At 47.6% G+C, this 14,267-nt stretch overlaps 1 protein-coding gene across 1 annotated transcript; it reads left to right on the top strand.

Moving 5' to 3' along the window:
• Positions 1-892: 892 nt before the first annotated feature.
• LOC123115345 (translation initiation factor IF-2) lies at positions 893-8,846 on the top strand. The gene is made up of 6 exons (XM_044536517.1): positions 893-1,084; positions 2,832-2,889; positions 5,796-6,166; positions 6,314-6,385; positions 7,278-7,392; positions 8,353-8,846. The coding sequence occupies exons 1-5, from the start codon at positions 893-895 to the stop codon at positions 7,317-7,319; spliced, it is 735 nt and encodes a 244-aa protein (XP_044392452.1). The 3' UTR covers positions 7,320-7,392; positions 8,353-8,846.
• The last annotated feature ends 5,421 nt before the right edge of the window (positions 8,847-14,267 follow it).

The following is a 14,267-nucleotide window of genomic DNA, read 5'->3' as shown; positions in this document are numbered from 1 at the left end:
AAGGGTGAGACGGTCAAAACACCCTCCGTAAACAAATATAAGAGTGTTTAGATCACTAAAATAAGAGCGTTTAGATCACTATTTTAGTGATCTAAACACTCTTATATTTCTTTACAGAGGAAGCAGCAACACTGCTCTAGCATGTGTTACATGTGTATAGTTCCCTGTGTATATCCCCATTATATAAGGGGCTTTTCTGCACTTTACTACATCTGTATATGTTATGGCCTTTCGCCCTCAGTAAAGCTAGTTGCTCATTCTCCATCATGGTATCAGATGCTAGGTTAGCCTCTCGCTCCCGCACGATGCAACTCCGTGCGCCTCGTTCCTAGCTTGCTTGCCTCAGGCCTCCGGCTGCTGCCTCTCAGTCCTAGCTCCACTGCTCCTCGAGCAGGACGCCGTCTTGCTCGGCCATTGCGTCGGGCAGCCGCTCTGGCCGGCCGCTGTTCCGTCTGGCCGCTGCTCCTGTCCAGCGGCTGCCCTGCTTGGCCGCTGCTCCGTGCCGTCTCGCCCGGCCGCCCCACCCTTGTCTGGCCAGCCCCGCCCGGCCCTTCCATCATCTGGCTGAGGCGGGCGCTGCCCGCCCGGTGCTACTCTTCCGGCCGCTGCGGGAGCTCTGCGGGCTCTCGATCCCTCTTGGATCGATCCTCCCGCGAGCGAGCGCTCCCTCCAGCGAGTGCGTGGGGCCATCCCACGCTCGGGCGCTTGATCCAGATCCATCGACCGGGTGCTCGATCCCCTGATCTCGATCGGGATTTTCTGTTCCCATTTGAGAAAAAAAAAGGAGCAGAAGCAGCAGAGAGACTTTCTCATGTCTTCTTCGGGCTATATAGTTGTCCCCCGGTGCTCGGTGATCTTTGATGGCACCAACTATGCTGAGTTTGCGGGCTTCATGCGTATCCATATGCGCGGTCTTCTGCTGTGGGGCATTCTCTCTGGCGAGGTGCCCTGTCCGCCCCGCCCTGTTGCTCCGGTAGCTCCTATCACGCCAATCCAGCCGGTGCTTGCTGCTCATGCTTCTCAGGCTGATCGGGATGCAGCCAAGGCTCTTGATGATGCTGCAGTTGACGCTTATGATCACCAGGTATCTGCATGTTCTGATGCACTTTCTGTCTACTAGGATGATCAGTCTACTTACACTTAGTGGTGCAATGATTATGCTCGAGCTGCTGCTGTTCTCACTGCGAGTGTCCTCCCTCAGTTTGCTTTGGAGTTCATGGGCCTCGGCACTGTTGCAGCAATGTGGTCCTATATTTGTCAGCGCTATCAGCCCTCTGGCAATGCTCTATACCTCTCTGTGGTGTGTCAGGAGCATGCTCTTCAGCAGGGTGACTCGTCTGTTGATGAGTTCTATTCACAGTGCTCTGCTATCTGGCGTCAACTTGAATCACTGCGGATAGTTGTTTGTGGAACTTGCCCTTGCTGTCAGACTACGCTGGCTGACTTGGAGTTTTAGAGAGTTCATGAGTTCTTATCTCGTCTCCGCTCTGAGTTTGAGCCTCGCCGTGCCCACTTGCTTGCTCGTGGTCGTGTTCCTCTCCCGGAGGTGCTTGCCGAGCTTCGTGCTGAGGAGACCCGCCTTCTCTCTGTAGGGTTGCTAGTGGTTCCATCTGTGTTGGCTGCTCGGGCTCCAGTGTCGTCTGCTTGGCTCACTGCTCCACTGCTTCTCCCTACACCTTCAGGGGGGGGGGTCGCTCTCCTTATGCTGAGAAGGGCCGGTCGCGCTGTGAGACCTTCTGTGGCTACTGCTCTCAGCCAGGTCACCCAGAGTCTAATTGCCGTGAGAAGAAGCGAGACCAGAGGCGCTCCTCTCCCAGTGGGACTCCTACATCTTCCTCGACCCCGTCACTCACTGACCAGGACATTGTTCGGCTTAAACGCCTTCTGGCTTCCTCTGGTTCTTCACCGATAGGCTCTGCTGCTACTGTGACTACTTCAACCACTTCATCATTGCCGGCATCTACACCGTCAGGTACATCTTCGTGGGTTCTGGACTCTGGAGCTTCCTTTCATATGTCCTCTGATTCTTCAGTGTTGTCTTCTCTTCACCCTCTTGATTCTCCTATTAATGTCCTTACTGCCGATGACACATCTCTTCCTGTTGCTAGTCGCGGTATTCTTTCCACTCCATCTTTTTCTTTTCCTAGTGTTTCACATGTTCCTCGCCTTACCATGAATCTTTTTTCTGCTGCCCAACTTACTGATTCTGGTTGTCGGGTCATCCTTGATACCCATTCTTGCTCCATTCAGGATCGTCGCACCAAGGTTTTGGTTGGTGCTGCCCCCGGCGTCGTGAGTTTGAGGATCTTTGGGAAGTTGACTGGCTTTGTGTTCCTTCCGCTGCCACCACTTCAGTCAGCTCTCATGCTCTTGCTGCCTCTTAGTCTGTGTCCTTCCAGCAGTAGCATCATCGCCTTGGTCACATCTGTGGCTCTCGCTTGTCTTCCTTAGTGCGTCAGGGCCTATTAGGTTCTATATCTGGAGATGTTTATTTACCTTGTAATAGTTGTAGACTTGGAAAACAGACCGAGTTACCTTATCCTACCAGTCAGTCGGTACCCCAGCATCCTTTTGACTTAGTTCATTCGGATGTCTGGGGTCCAGCTCTCTTTGATTCGAAAGGTGGTCATCGCTACTATGTTTTGTTTATTGATGATTTCTCTCGCTACGCTTGCCTCTACTTCATGAAATCTCATAGCGAGGTTCTCTCTATGTACAAACGATTTTTTGCCATGGTTCACACTCGGTTTTCCACGCCTATTCGTACTTTTCGCGCTGACTCCACTAGAGAGTATATCTCCCAGCTGTTGCATGGTTTTCTCGCTGAACAGGGCACTCTTGCCCAGTTCTCCTGCCCTGGTGCTCATGCTCAGAATGGCATTGCTGAACGTAAGCATTGGCATCTTCTTGAGACGGCTCATGCACTGATGATTGTCGCCTCTCTTCCACCCCATTTTTGGGCTGAGGCTGTTTCTGCATCCACCTATCTCATCAACATTCAGCCATCGACTGCTTTGCAGGGTGGTTTCCTATGGAGTGCCTCTCTGGTCGCTCTCCTGGCTACCCAGCTCTTCGTATGTTTGGATGTGTGTGCTACGTCCTTCTTGCCCCGCGCGAGCGCACCAAACTGACTGCTCAGTTGGTTGAGTGTCCGCGCAATGTAGCCTGTTAGCTTATCCGTGGGATCTCTATCCTTTGGGTAGACTGATTCCGGAGCCGAAACCCTAGGAACTATCCTTTCCATCCCATGATCCAGATCTCTCCTCATGGCATGCAATATCTCCCCGATCCTTTCCTTGGCAACACCATCAATTGCCTGAGCTTTCCCCGCGATCCCAGATCGGAAGACGCCGATCTTCTCCTTTTCCATGTCGAACTGCCTTCTCGCTTTCCTCCTTCACAGCCATGCCTCGCGGATCCTCAACAGATCCACTACCGGCTCCGGATCTCTCTCACTCTCGATATCTCTAAACTCTTTTCTCCATTCGCCGGGGTTGTCCGCCGGCGGTCCGGCCCCTCGGGTCGTCGGGCGTCGCCCTCCTGTCGCCTCGACAAGGGCTCCATAATTTTCGGGCGTCATCCTCTAGAATCGCCGATCAGTAACACTTCTGGTCGTACGTGGTCGTGGCTACATTCCCTTCCGCGACCTGTATATCTTCTGGGTTTTGTTCTGGGAAACAATGCGTATCAAGTAACGGTAAGAACCGTCCGACGTAGACATAGCTCCCGTGCCGACTAGACTGAGCTATAGCCACTTCATATTTTATATTGATGTGCCACTGCACCCTGTGAAAATTATCAATATCTACGGTGTCAGCTATATACCACTAGTCATGAACTCATGCAGCTGCATGGGCTAACTATTTTCAAAAATAAAATAAAATTGACACATTGTGAGAATGGCACCAATTATCATCATACGAGAAATTTAGGAATATACTTTTGAAAAACTACTATTGCATAGTTAATTTGCCTTTGTTGTCCATTTTTTTTGCTAGTTTCAACCTCTCTTTGGTTAAACATTTAAATCATTTACTAAAATATCTTACAACATTTAAAGTGTTCATGTCTTGACATTTACTAAAATATCTCACAACATTTGCACTGAATATCTCACAACATTTACTAAATTATATTTGTAGCTAGTTTAAAGCATTCATGACGATCTAAAAATATCTCACAACATTTACATCAGTGCTCGCAACATTTACTAAAATGTTATTAAAAATGTAAAATTGTTCGACCAATTTCATAAAAATGTTCACGGCACATAATAAAATGTTTGTATCATTTTAAAAGTGTTTGTTGCATCTAAAAATATGTGGAAACATTTTAAAAATGTTCATGAAATTTTGATCACTTTCCTAGTATATTAAGTACATTCTTTGTTTTTTTAAGATGTAAAAATTTGCAGGGCCTTGTAATTTATTAGCAGGAAAAGAGCGAGTAAATGTTTCACTTTCCTAGTATATTAAGTACATTCTTTGATTTTTAGAGTACAACGCGCTTTCAACGAGCATCAATCATCAAACACCACTGGGCTAGTATTTTTCTGAAGCCCATGGTACACGTGAGAAAGCACACTAAAAAAAACTCAAGTAGTATACTTGCCTCAAAAAAGAAAAAGTCCACTCAGTATACTTTTTTTCAGAAAGCCCACACCATCGTATCTCTTTTTCTAAATATACAACAACAACAATCACATGTACTCCCCGGCGGATTCTCAAAAAAAAAATGTACTCCCCGACGAAGTGCCTCGAGCGCCTGCGGTGAAAAACTGCAGCCACCGGCCACCACCACCGGCGATGAAACTCCGACAACACGGCGGCATATTCCGCCGGTGCTCCACTGTCCTCACCACCGCAGATGCGTCCGGTGGGCCTCGCCTGGATCCCCGAGCATGTCACCAGAGAATGGGTCAGAATGCAATTCACATTCGACCCAACTTGCGTTATTACTGGTTATGTACCACCATTTCTTCCCTTAGTTCGGTATACAAACTAGTAAATTTTTAGTAACATAAAATTCAGTAACACTGCAAACCCAAAAAATGATGGAGCCCAACCAAACGTTTTCAGATGAAGTAAATACGTTCAGAGATGAGCTTTGCCATGGTTAACACTACCTTATGGCAACGACGTTTATTCTGGTTTCTGATCATCCATATAGAACTTTATCCAATATCCCAGTTTTTTTTCTGGCTCTCATTTGTACAGCTACAAACTCCATATTTTTTTAAAAATATGCAGTCAGACTTAATTCCTGTTTTCCCCTAAAAATACATAGTGAACCAGGACACAAAGTTCCATTCTCCTTGGAAGAGAGCAATATGCTTAGTTGTCAACAACAATAGGATATGGCATGTGATGTGTTTATCTAAAATATAAAAACCTTTATTATACTAGCTAGAACTGCGTACAATATTTCTTGTGAAGAATAGTTCACAAAACACTATCACTACCAGAAACTACACTTTTCCATAGGGTGACCCATTTTCCTGTGAGGCCCGAAGCATCTCACAGGAATAATAATTTTCCTGGCGGGCATACTTAAGCCCTGAGGAAAATAGTTCATTTTACTGTAGGTAGTATATAACGCACAGGAAAATGAATTGTTCTGTGAGGTTAGCCCACAGGAAAGTACTCAGGCCAGCCCATTGCGCGCCAAAATATTCATGCACGCGCAAAGGCCCATGCGAATTTCTTTTTCCCTGTGTGCAGCGGCCCACGGGAGAAAAAATGACGCTTCGAGACAAATGTAAACCCCACGAGAAAGTTCCCCAATCCACATCCCAGACCCCAGCCGCCACCCCACCCCGCCGTCGTTCTCGCTCACAGCCGCCGCCCCCACCCCGCCGTCGTTCTCGCCCACGGCGGCCGCCCCCACCCCGCCGCCGTCCTCGCCCACGGCGGCCGCACCACCCGGCCGCCGACCTCGCCCACGTCGGCCGCACCACCCCGCCGTTGACCTCACCCCCGGCCGACGCCTTCCTCCACATCCTTCTGACCCCAAGGCTGAGGTCGTTCCCGTCTATCTCCCCTGTGTGTGCGCGTACATCGTCGGCAAGCGTGAGGAGGGGTTGCCGCAGTTGCTTCTTCGCCTTCTCCCATCTCACGTCCCCATCGCCGGACGCCTCGCCACGTCTCTCACCTTGCCCCTCTCCATGGTAAACTTCAGTCCTCCCCTCTCCCCTGCTCTTTTAATTTCTTTTATCCTTAATGTTCTTCCTTTGATAAATCTAAGCCGTGAATTTGCACAAATCTGGCTAAATTTCGTGCTCTTATCTCTTCCATCTCGGTGGTTTCTTCTGTAGGTGCATCGCGGAACTATTTCTGGAGGCCGTCGCCACCGCATTAGTTGCCGGATGGTCTTCCCCTGCTCCATTGTAAGTAAAAAAAACATGCTTTTTCTGTGGGGCTATATAGGTACCTCTGGCCGGAGCTGATATTGGGTGTTCTGTTTACCTCAGAGACGAGTTCCCAAGAAATGCTCTTTGTTTATTGCCTTTTTGCATTCTTTTGCCGTGTATGGATTTATTCATTTTACATGTTGCAAGAAATGGCTTTGTTCTCTATGCTAGCTCAAAGTTTAGATGCTGCTGCTAGGTGTGCTATTAGCAACCACATTGGTTAAGTCACTGAAAACTGAAAAGATTAATGTCACTGTAATTTTCATCCTTGCTAGGTGCTTTAGGATATGCAGTGTATGCATGTGAAGACGTGAAGATGTTGACTCTTTTTCCTTGCTAGCTGCTTCAGGATATGCAGTGTATGTATGTGAAGATGTACTCTTCTTTTTAGATCACTGATGCTACTTGCGCCGTACTATTCGATGCCCAATTCAGAGTTACGTAACAGGCTGACTGCTTTCTCTTAGAGAGAGAAAAAATGCTATCATTGGCTGCGGCGATCACCACGCACAACGGCGGCTGGCGTTCCTTTTTCTCTTGCCCCGCTCTTCGCTGGATCCAACTCTCAAAGCAACATGCTAATTAATGGCTATTGCCGTTGGTCATGATTTTTTCTGCTGATTTTTTCATCTTCCTATGGATTTGTTTCTTCCTATAAATACTTCCCATCCCAGTGCCAGTGCTGGTAGATGCAGATTTACATCAATTTGCAATTAGCCAAAGCAAAATCTAGGCTGATGGTTCAAGGTCTCAAAAAATTCATGTAACTTTCAAATCCTTTCCTCTTTGGCCCTTGTACTGTGGTCTATTCTTGGTTTTCCAGTGAATCACTCTTCTTTTTTTACATGTACGATGTGTGCTTGTGCAGGCGCTGCTTTTAGGAGACAATGATTCCGGAACAGATGAGTGAGGATCATAACTGGATGGTTTCATAGTTGGATTTCTACCTGTCCAACAGATTCATGTCATCTGGCTATTTTTCTGTAAGTATATTTCCTAATAAGCATCTCTGAATTGTCAAGTTGTGAAGAAAAAAAGGATATCACGTTGCTCGAGGCATGAAACCTAGTGCCAGATTATAAAGTTTCATATATACTTTTCTGGTTTTATTCATATATCATATGGTGTGTCCACAAATGGCACTACTGCATGAGATGCATTAATTCTGAACATGCAAGTCTAGGACAGTGCTGCTCCAGTGACAATATATGTGTCACAATGAGCTGAGTTTCCAACATATCTAGTCAGCAGTTGGATGAGTACTATTTTCTCCTTAGTGGCTGCTGCCAGGTAGTGTGTTTCTTATGTGGCTTTGTGCTGGCTGGCTATAATTATGTAGGTGATGCTGCTGATCATGAACCTAGGTAACACAGAAATTGTGTATTTAGTCGCCATTTCTCTGTGCAATGTGATGGATGAGAATAAGAGTGGTGCCATGTATATGTAGAACTATTGTTGCTTTTGAGGAAAAGCCCAAGAAGCAAATTAGGCTATGACTCAAATAATCATCACCAACTTTGTCACGCAAAGCATTCTTCACAATAGTCATAGCTGGAAAACATGTCTCAACATTGGCAGTGGCAACTTGGAGAGTCAGTGCTAGCTTGAAAAGCCGATATACCAAAGGGTAGGAGAGATGCTTCCTTGTATCCACCATCAGTTTAGCAATCACCTATTTTGTCCAAGCTAGAAAACCTTCTATCATGGGTTACATTATTTATGTAGATACTAAGTTCATGTTCAAGAGTAACATATCTCTGTGACTAAAATCATCAGGATAAAGCTTAGCTAATTCCAGCAACTTCTTGTCAAAAAAACAAAATAAATCACCTTTGCTCAAAGCAGACCCATTGGTGGCGGCAGCCCCTGGGTTGTGGTGTTGCCATCTCTTTATTTCCTTGTCAAATATTGCTTCTTCATTAATTTTGTACATAATTTTGTAGGGGAAGATGATTCGTCTATGTTATCTTCAAGGACGACGCTATGGATGATCACATCGGCAATGGCATCACTCGAGTTTGCAACATGACTGAGAACATGATGATAACAACTATGCATCCGGAGGAGGATCTCACTAGTCCGTTTGCACTTCAACTAATGAGCGACAATCGTATGGTATTTTGTTGCAGCAACTGTTATATGGAATATGATGGATGAGAAATAGTAAAATGATGCGTATGTATGTGATGCTGCTGATCATGAATCTAGGTGACTTAGAAGTGTGTGTGTGTGTGTTTTGTTTCATTGCCCTGTGCAATGCGATGGATCAGAATCAGAGTGGTTTCATGTATGCGTAGAAATGTTTTTGCTTTTGAGCAAGTCCATGTACAAATTCTCGTATGTCAATTGCTGGATGTTGAAACATAGTTTAATATATCGGTATGTATGCAAACACTGATTTTGGACGGCTTTCCTAATATATGGGCTATTGGATGTATGCTTATTTATCACTGAATATTTATTGACAGGTTATAGAACTATCAATTAGATGGTGAACTTGATTTCCTGGCGGTTAGAACATTGACAGGAGAGCAGGTTATTTCTAAAAGTATATACCCTGTCAGCTTTTTCCTGGCGGCCATCTGCCACGAAAAGGGTTCTCATAAACCTGACGAGACAGTTGATTTTCCTGTGGGCTGCCGTCAGGAACAACCGACAGGAGTTATTTCCCTGTCGGCCAATTGTCAGGAAAATTTTATTTTCCCTGTCGATTTAATCCTGTCGGCTATTTCCTGTCGGGTAGCCGTCAGGAAAATATTTCCTGACGGTATTTTCTAATTTCCTGTCGGTTTTTAGCCGTGGGGAATAGTCCAGTTTCTGGTAGTGACAGTGATCATAACAATAACTTTCAGCTTCATCGGGAAGTTTGATAAGGGACTAGATAGCTCAAAAGTGGGATTTGCTCCTACGACGATCCAGAGATGTTCTTAGACCCTCTCAGTGTGATGCATCCATCATCGTCTAGTCAGACACATGTGACTAGGTGGCTATGTCACAAGGATGCCGAAACATGTGAACGAGAAAGAAGAACAAAACTGGTAACGAGGAGATCGGTACAGTGAGCATAAGAATGACTCAGGCAAATACTGATACATCTCACCTCGGATTTTGTAAAATAATCGTGAAGCAATGGTAATAGTACATGATAACCAGAGGTTCACTTGAATGTCATTCGTGTATTCATAGGGATAGATATGGATGTCCACGGTTACACTGTCGGTCAGAAGGGGTTTTTGTTCATGTCTATGTTTTACCGAACCTACAGGTCACAAGTTTAAGGGAATAATGACCTGTTGAGTGTTAGTGGAGCAAGAGTTGCAATAAAATATTTATTAAATAGTTTTATTAATATTAGAAATAATTTCGAGAGGAACATGAAGCGTTTCGGGGTTACCGGACGGGCTTCAGGGTTCTAGTTCTCTAGTTCTATTTCTAGTCGATCCAATTAGAGCTAGATCTAATACTCTCTAGTCCTCATAAATAGAAGCCCAGTATGTTTCTAATCACCTCCCTCTAATTCTCGGGTGATGATTAGCTCTGGACGGCGAAGCGCTGTCGGATCGTGTAGATCGTACACCTGCAAACTGTAGAGAGGTCTTGCTTTTGGTCTTCTGTTTGAGGGATCGTCGTGCAAGGTTTGAGGGATAATCATGGATAGTTCGAGGGACTTCAAGTACGATCTACACCAACTCTTCTTCCACTGCAACTTGGAGTTTGTAATGATCTAAACCACTAATACATTTTCACAGTGTTCCTGGTTTGACCGTAGGATGAAATTTTTGTTTTCTACTATGTTTCCCAACATGGCCGTGTCAAGGTAATAAGTTACTGGAGTGCCCAGTGATTTTGATATAGAAGATGCCTTGGGCCTTGTGTCGACTAGTGTGGAGTTTGGTATGCAATCGAACATAGCTGCAATGTCAAGGAGCTCTTTGACTTAGCGCTCTTGCAAAAATAAGAAGCCGGTCTTGGTGTTATGCGTGAAGACACTAATAAATAAATGGAGAGGCCCAAGATCCTTGAGCTTGAACTCGCATTGCAACCGGTCGATGGTCCTTTGAAGAAACGCTGAGGATGATGCAGTCAGAATAATGCCGTCAATGTACAAGAGAAAAAAAGCGATGTTTGAACCCTTGTGCAGTACAAAGAGAAACATGTGTGGGCAAGTCGAGATGAAGCTAACTCAACAAAAAAAATCTCCAATGCAAGAGTACCAAGCTCCCAGTGTCTGGCGCAGGACATGAAGTGATTTGGACAACAGGTAGACATGGTCTAGATGTGTGGCGCCCATAAGGCTATGGGATGTTGGAAATACATGCACTTCGAGAGGACACCCTTGAGGAAGGCATTAGCAATGTTGAGCTAGTGAACCGGCCAAGCCCGTGATGCACTCAGATGAGGCACAGTCTGGATATTCGCTTCTCAAACGACCGGACTAAATGTCTCGCGGAAGACGATTACAGGACGCTGTGTGAAGCCGTGCACAACCCAGTGTGCCCTGTAGCGATCAATGGTGCTGTCAGCTGGATTTAGTTTGTGATGGAACACCTATTTGTTGGTGACAACATTAACATTGCGCGAGCATGGAACAAGTGACCATATACCATTGTCCGTTAGGGCATTAAACGCCTGTTCCATGGCTGCAAACCAAACAGAATCTTGGAGGGCGGCACGAGAAGACATGGGCAATGGCGATGGGGTGGCGGCATCACCGAGGTGGGCGTCCAAGTAGTGCATAATGATCCGGAAGATGACCTATTGAGATCGAGTCAGCATGGCATGCGATGTTCAACGTTAATCGAGCATGGTGAGGCCATGGTGCACCAGGAGCATGCTCAGAGGTCGAAAAGGCAGTTGGTCGGAGTGGAAGCTTACCGGCAACACACTATGACTTTCTGGAGTGGAGGCGTGTTTGTACTAGGAAACAACTGCCCTGGCGGGATGAATCGGCTGCCATGGCAGGCGAACTGATTGGAGAATCTAATATCATGGTAGTCAAACCGACTGAATTTTCGGCTGCCATGGCAGCTGTATAGGCTGTCGTGGGCAACCGAATTTTCTGCCATGGCATGAGATTGGGGCGTCGCAAAAAAGGCAGCTGGGGACCCGAAGGAAGGAACCATTGCCGGGGTAGGAGAGGACAGTGGTCAGGCTGGGAGGCTGATGTAGGTGGTGCCGGGGCGCGGTAGCGCGGGGTCCACACTTGAACCGTTACGACCTCTGTTGGTAGCTCGGTGACGCGATCGACGTAAGATGGAGAGCCGGGGTCCCTGAAAGGAATACAAACATCATCGAAATAGAGGTGGTATGAGATACGTACTCAAAGTGTTAAGGGGTCGTAACATCGATTTCCATGGTAATCGACGAGGTAGTCCACGAATACACTAGCTTTTGAGCAAGGAGCGAGCTTGTGTGTGATGGTGCATCAATTGTTAGGATAGCAAAGGAAGACAAAAAATTGAAGATGACCGTATGTAGGAGGGGAACCGAACAAGATTCCATGTGGAGTTTGGTGTTGTTGTGGTTTGCATGGGCATCGGTTGAGAAGATATGTCGTAGTGTCGAGAGCCTCAGCTAAAAATTGTGGAGTGCACAAACAGTGTCAATCGAAGTAAAATTGTATGTAGGCGGACAAAGTGTTGAGCTATGGAGAATTCTCACGATTTGTATTTCTTGAGGTGGTGTATATATATATATACATATTGAGTATATGTGTTATGTGCATATTGTGTATTGGGCCCGCATCCTAGTTCCTTGTATAGTTGAGGTCCATGACCCATCTTTATACATCATATATACGAAGAGCAATACATCCTGCAATTATAACATCATATATCGTATCAGTTTTTTAGGTTTTGTTCCTCGCTTCCGCTCCGCCGCCGCCGCCGCGCGTCTACCGGCGCCGCCGCCGCCGCCGCCGCTCGCACCCCTGTCGCAACCCGCCGCCGCGTTTTGCCCATCTCCACGCGCTTCCTCACGCATCGCGTGAGCCCGTCTCCACGCGCTGTTGCTGCTTTTCCATCGCGCCAGCTGCTCCCGCCGAAGCTGCCTCGACCCGTGGCGCTGCTGCCTCGTGCCTCCATGGCCGGTGCCTTCCAATCAGCTGCAGTACCGGTCGTGGCTCCTTCGTCTCCCGTCAACTATGGATTTGCTAGCCTGCCAATCGCCCAATCCATAGATGGATTTGCTAGCCTGCCAATCGCCCAATCCATAGATGGATTTGCTAGCCTGCCAATCGCCCAAGAAGCCCGGCCGCCAGATGGACTTCGTCCGCAGCCCTCGCACGTATACGGCGCCCGGCAATTATACGGTGCCTTGCAGCCTGCTGGTGCTCCGTCCGCGGTCAACCCCTGGTGGGGGTACGCCTCTGCCGACCCGCCGCCGGCGCTCTACACCACGGCCCCGTCGCCATACGGGACGGCCGTCACCTACGACGCGTCCGTTTCCACGTACGGGAATCCTGCGTATGGGGCATACGGGACTCCGCCCGCATCCACATACAGGTCTCCACCTGCGTACGGGGCTCCGTCCGCGTACTGGTGGGGGTCATCAGCGGGCCAGCACTCACCTGCCGGGCAGCAGCCAGACGGCGCCCAGCACCTGCAGCATCTGTCAGCGGACCTGCAGTTTTTTCGGCGGGCCATCCGGCCTACTCGGCACCGTAGTTGCAGTCGGGACTGTATGGAGCGTACCCATCGCCGTTGTTGAGCGGCGTCTACGGCTTCCCCATGGCGTCTCCATCGCCATGGGACCCGATGCTCCTTACCGGGCTGCATGCCGCTCCTACGCCGAACAATTACACTGGAGGTGGTGATTGGTACATGGACACCGGTGCTACGGCTCACATGTTTGCTCATCCTGTTAACCTTGCCTCCTTCACTCCTGTCTCCACCAACCGCCGCATCATTGTCGGCGACGGTTCCACACTTCCTATCACACATGTTGGGCATACTTCTTTTCCTTCTACTTCTACTCCATTATCTTTGTCTAATATACTTGTGTCACCTCATCTTATTAAGAATCTCATTTTCGTTCGTTGTTTCACTTGTGAAAATCCTGTTACCGTTGAATTTGACGAGCTTGCTTTTTGTGTCAAAGACGCTCGAACCAGGATGGTACTTCACCGATGTGACAGCCCCGACGAGCTCTATCCGGTGCACTCGCCTTCATCCACCACCACCGCACCGGTTGCTCTCCCCGCTGGCGTCGATCTCTGGCACGCTCGCTTGGGTCATCCCAACCCCGTCACCCTTTGTCATATTCTTAGGAGTTTCAGTTTCAGTTGCAATAAGATCGAGGATCACACTTGTCATGCCTGTCGAGTTGGTAAACATGTTCGCCTGCCGTTTAATAATTCCACTACCATTGCTTCTTTTCCTTTTCAGTTGATTCATAGCGATGTGTGGACTTCTCCGGTTCCCAGTAACTCGGGCTATTTATATTATCTAGTCATTCTTGATGATTATTCTCATTATGTGTGGACTTTTCCTTTGCGCAGAAAGTCGGATGCACTCTCTACCTTGACGGCTTTTTACTCCTATGTCCGCACGCAATTTGGGCGTCCCAACCTTGCGCTTCAGACGGACAATGGAAAAGAGTTCGACAACCTCACTTTCCGCACCTTTTTGTCGCATCACGGCACAATTTTTCGCCTCACATGCTCGTACACTATACAGCAGAACGGTCGAGCCGAACGCGTCCTTCGCACTCTGAATGACTACGTTCGCACGCTCCTGTTTCATGCCAACGTGCCGCCTCGTTTCTGGCCGGACGCACTCGCCACTGCATCACTTCTCCTTAACATTAGACCCTGCCGTCCACGGTGGAACTACGCACCTCACCATCTTCTCTTTGGTAC

The sequence above is a fragment of the Triticum aestivum genome, chromosome 5B, assembly GCF_018294505.1.
Source record: "Triticum aestivum cultivar Chinese Spring chromosome 5B, IWGSC CS RefSeq v2.1, whole genome shotgun sequence".
In the NCBI taxonomy this organism is placed as follows: domain Eukaryota; kingdom Viridiplantae; phylum Streptophyta; class Magnoliopsida; order Poales; family Poaceae; genus Triticum; species Triticum aestivum.
Note: the sequence above shows the minus strand (reverse complement) of the source record. Positions and strands in the feature narration are given on the sequence as shown.

Bases quoted from the DNA above. Each gene is read 5' to 3' on its own strand.
- LOC123115345 (XM_044536517.1), top strand. From the start codon at position 893: ATGCGTATCCATATGCGCGGTCTTCTGCTGTGGGGCATTCTCTCTGGC. The intron at 2,890-5,795 runs GTAAGCATTGGC...TCCACATCCCAG, and splicing joins TCAGAATGGCATTGCTGAAC to ACCCCAGCCGCCACCCCACC. The intron at 6,167-6,313 runs GTAAACTTCAGT...TTTCTTCTGTAG, and splicing joins TCACCTTGCCCCTCTCCATG to GTGCATCGCGGAACTATTTC.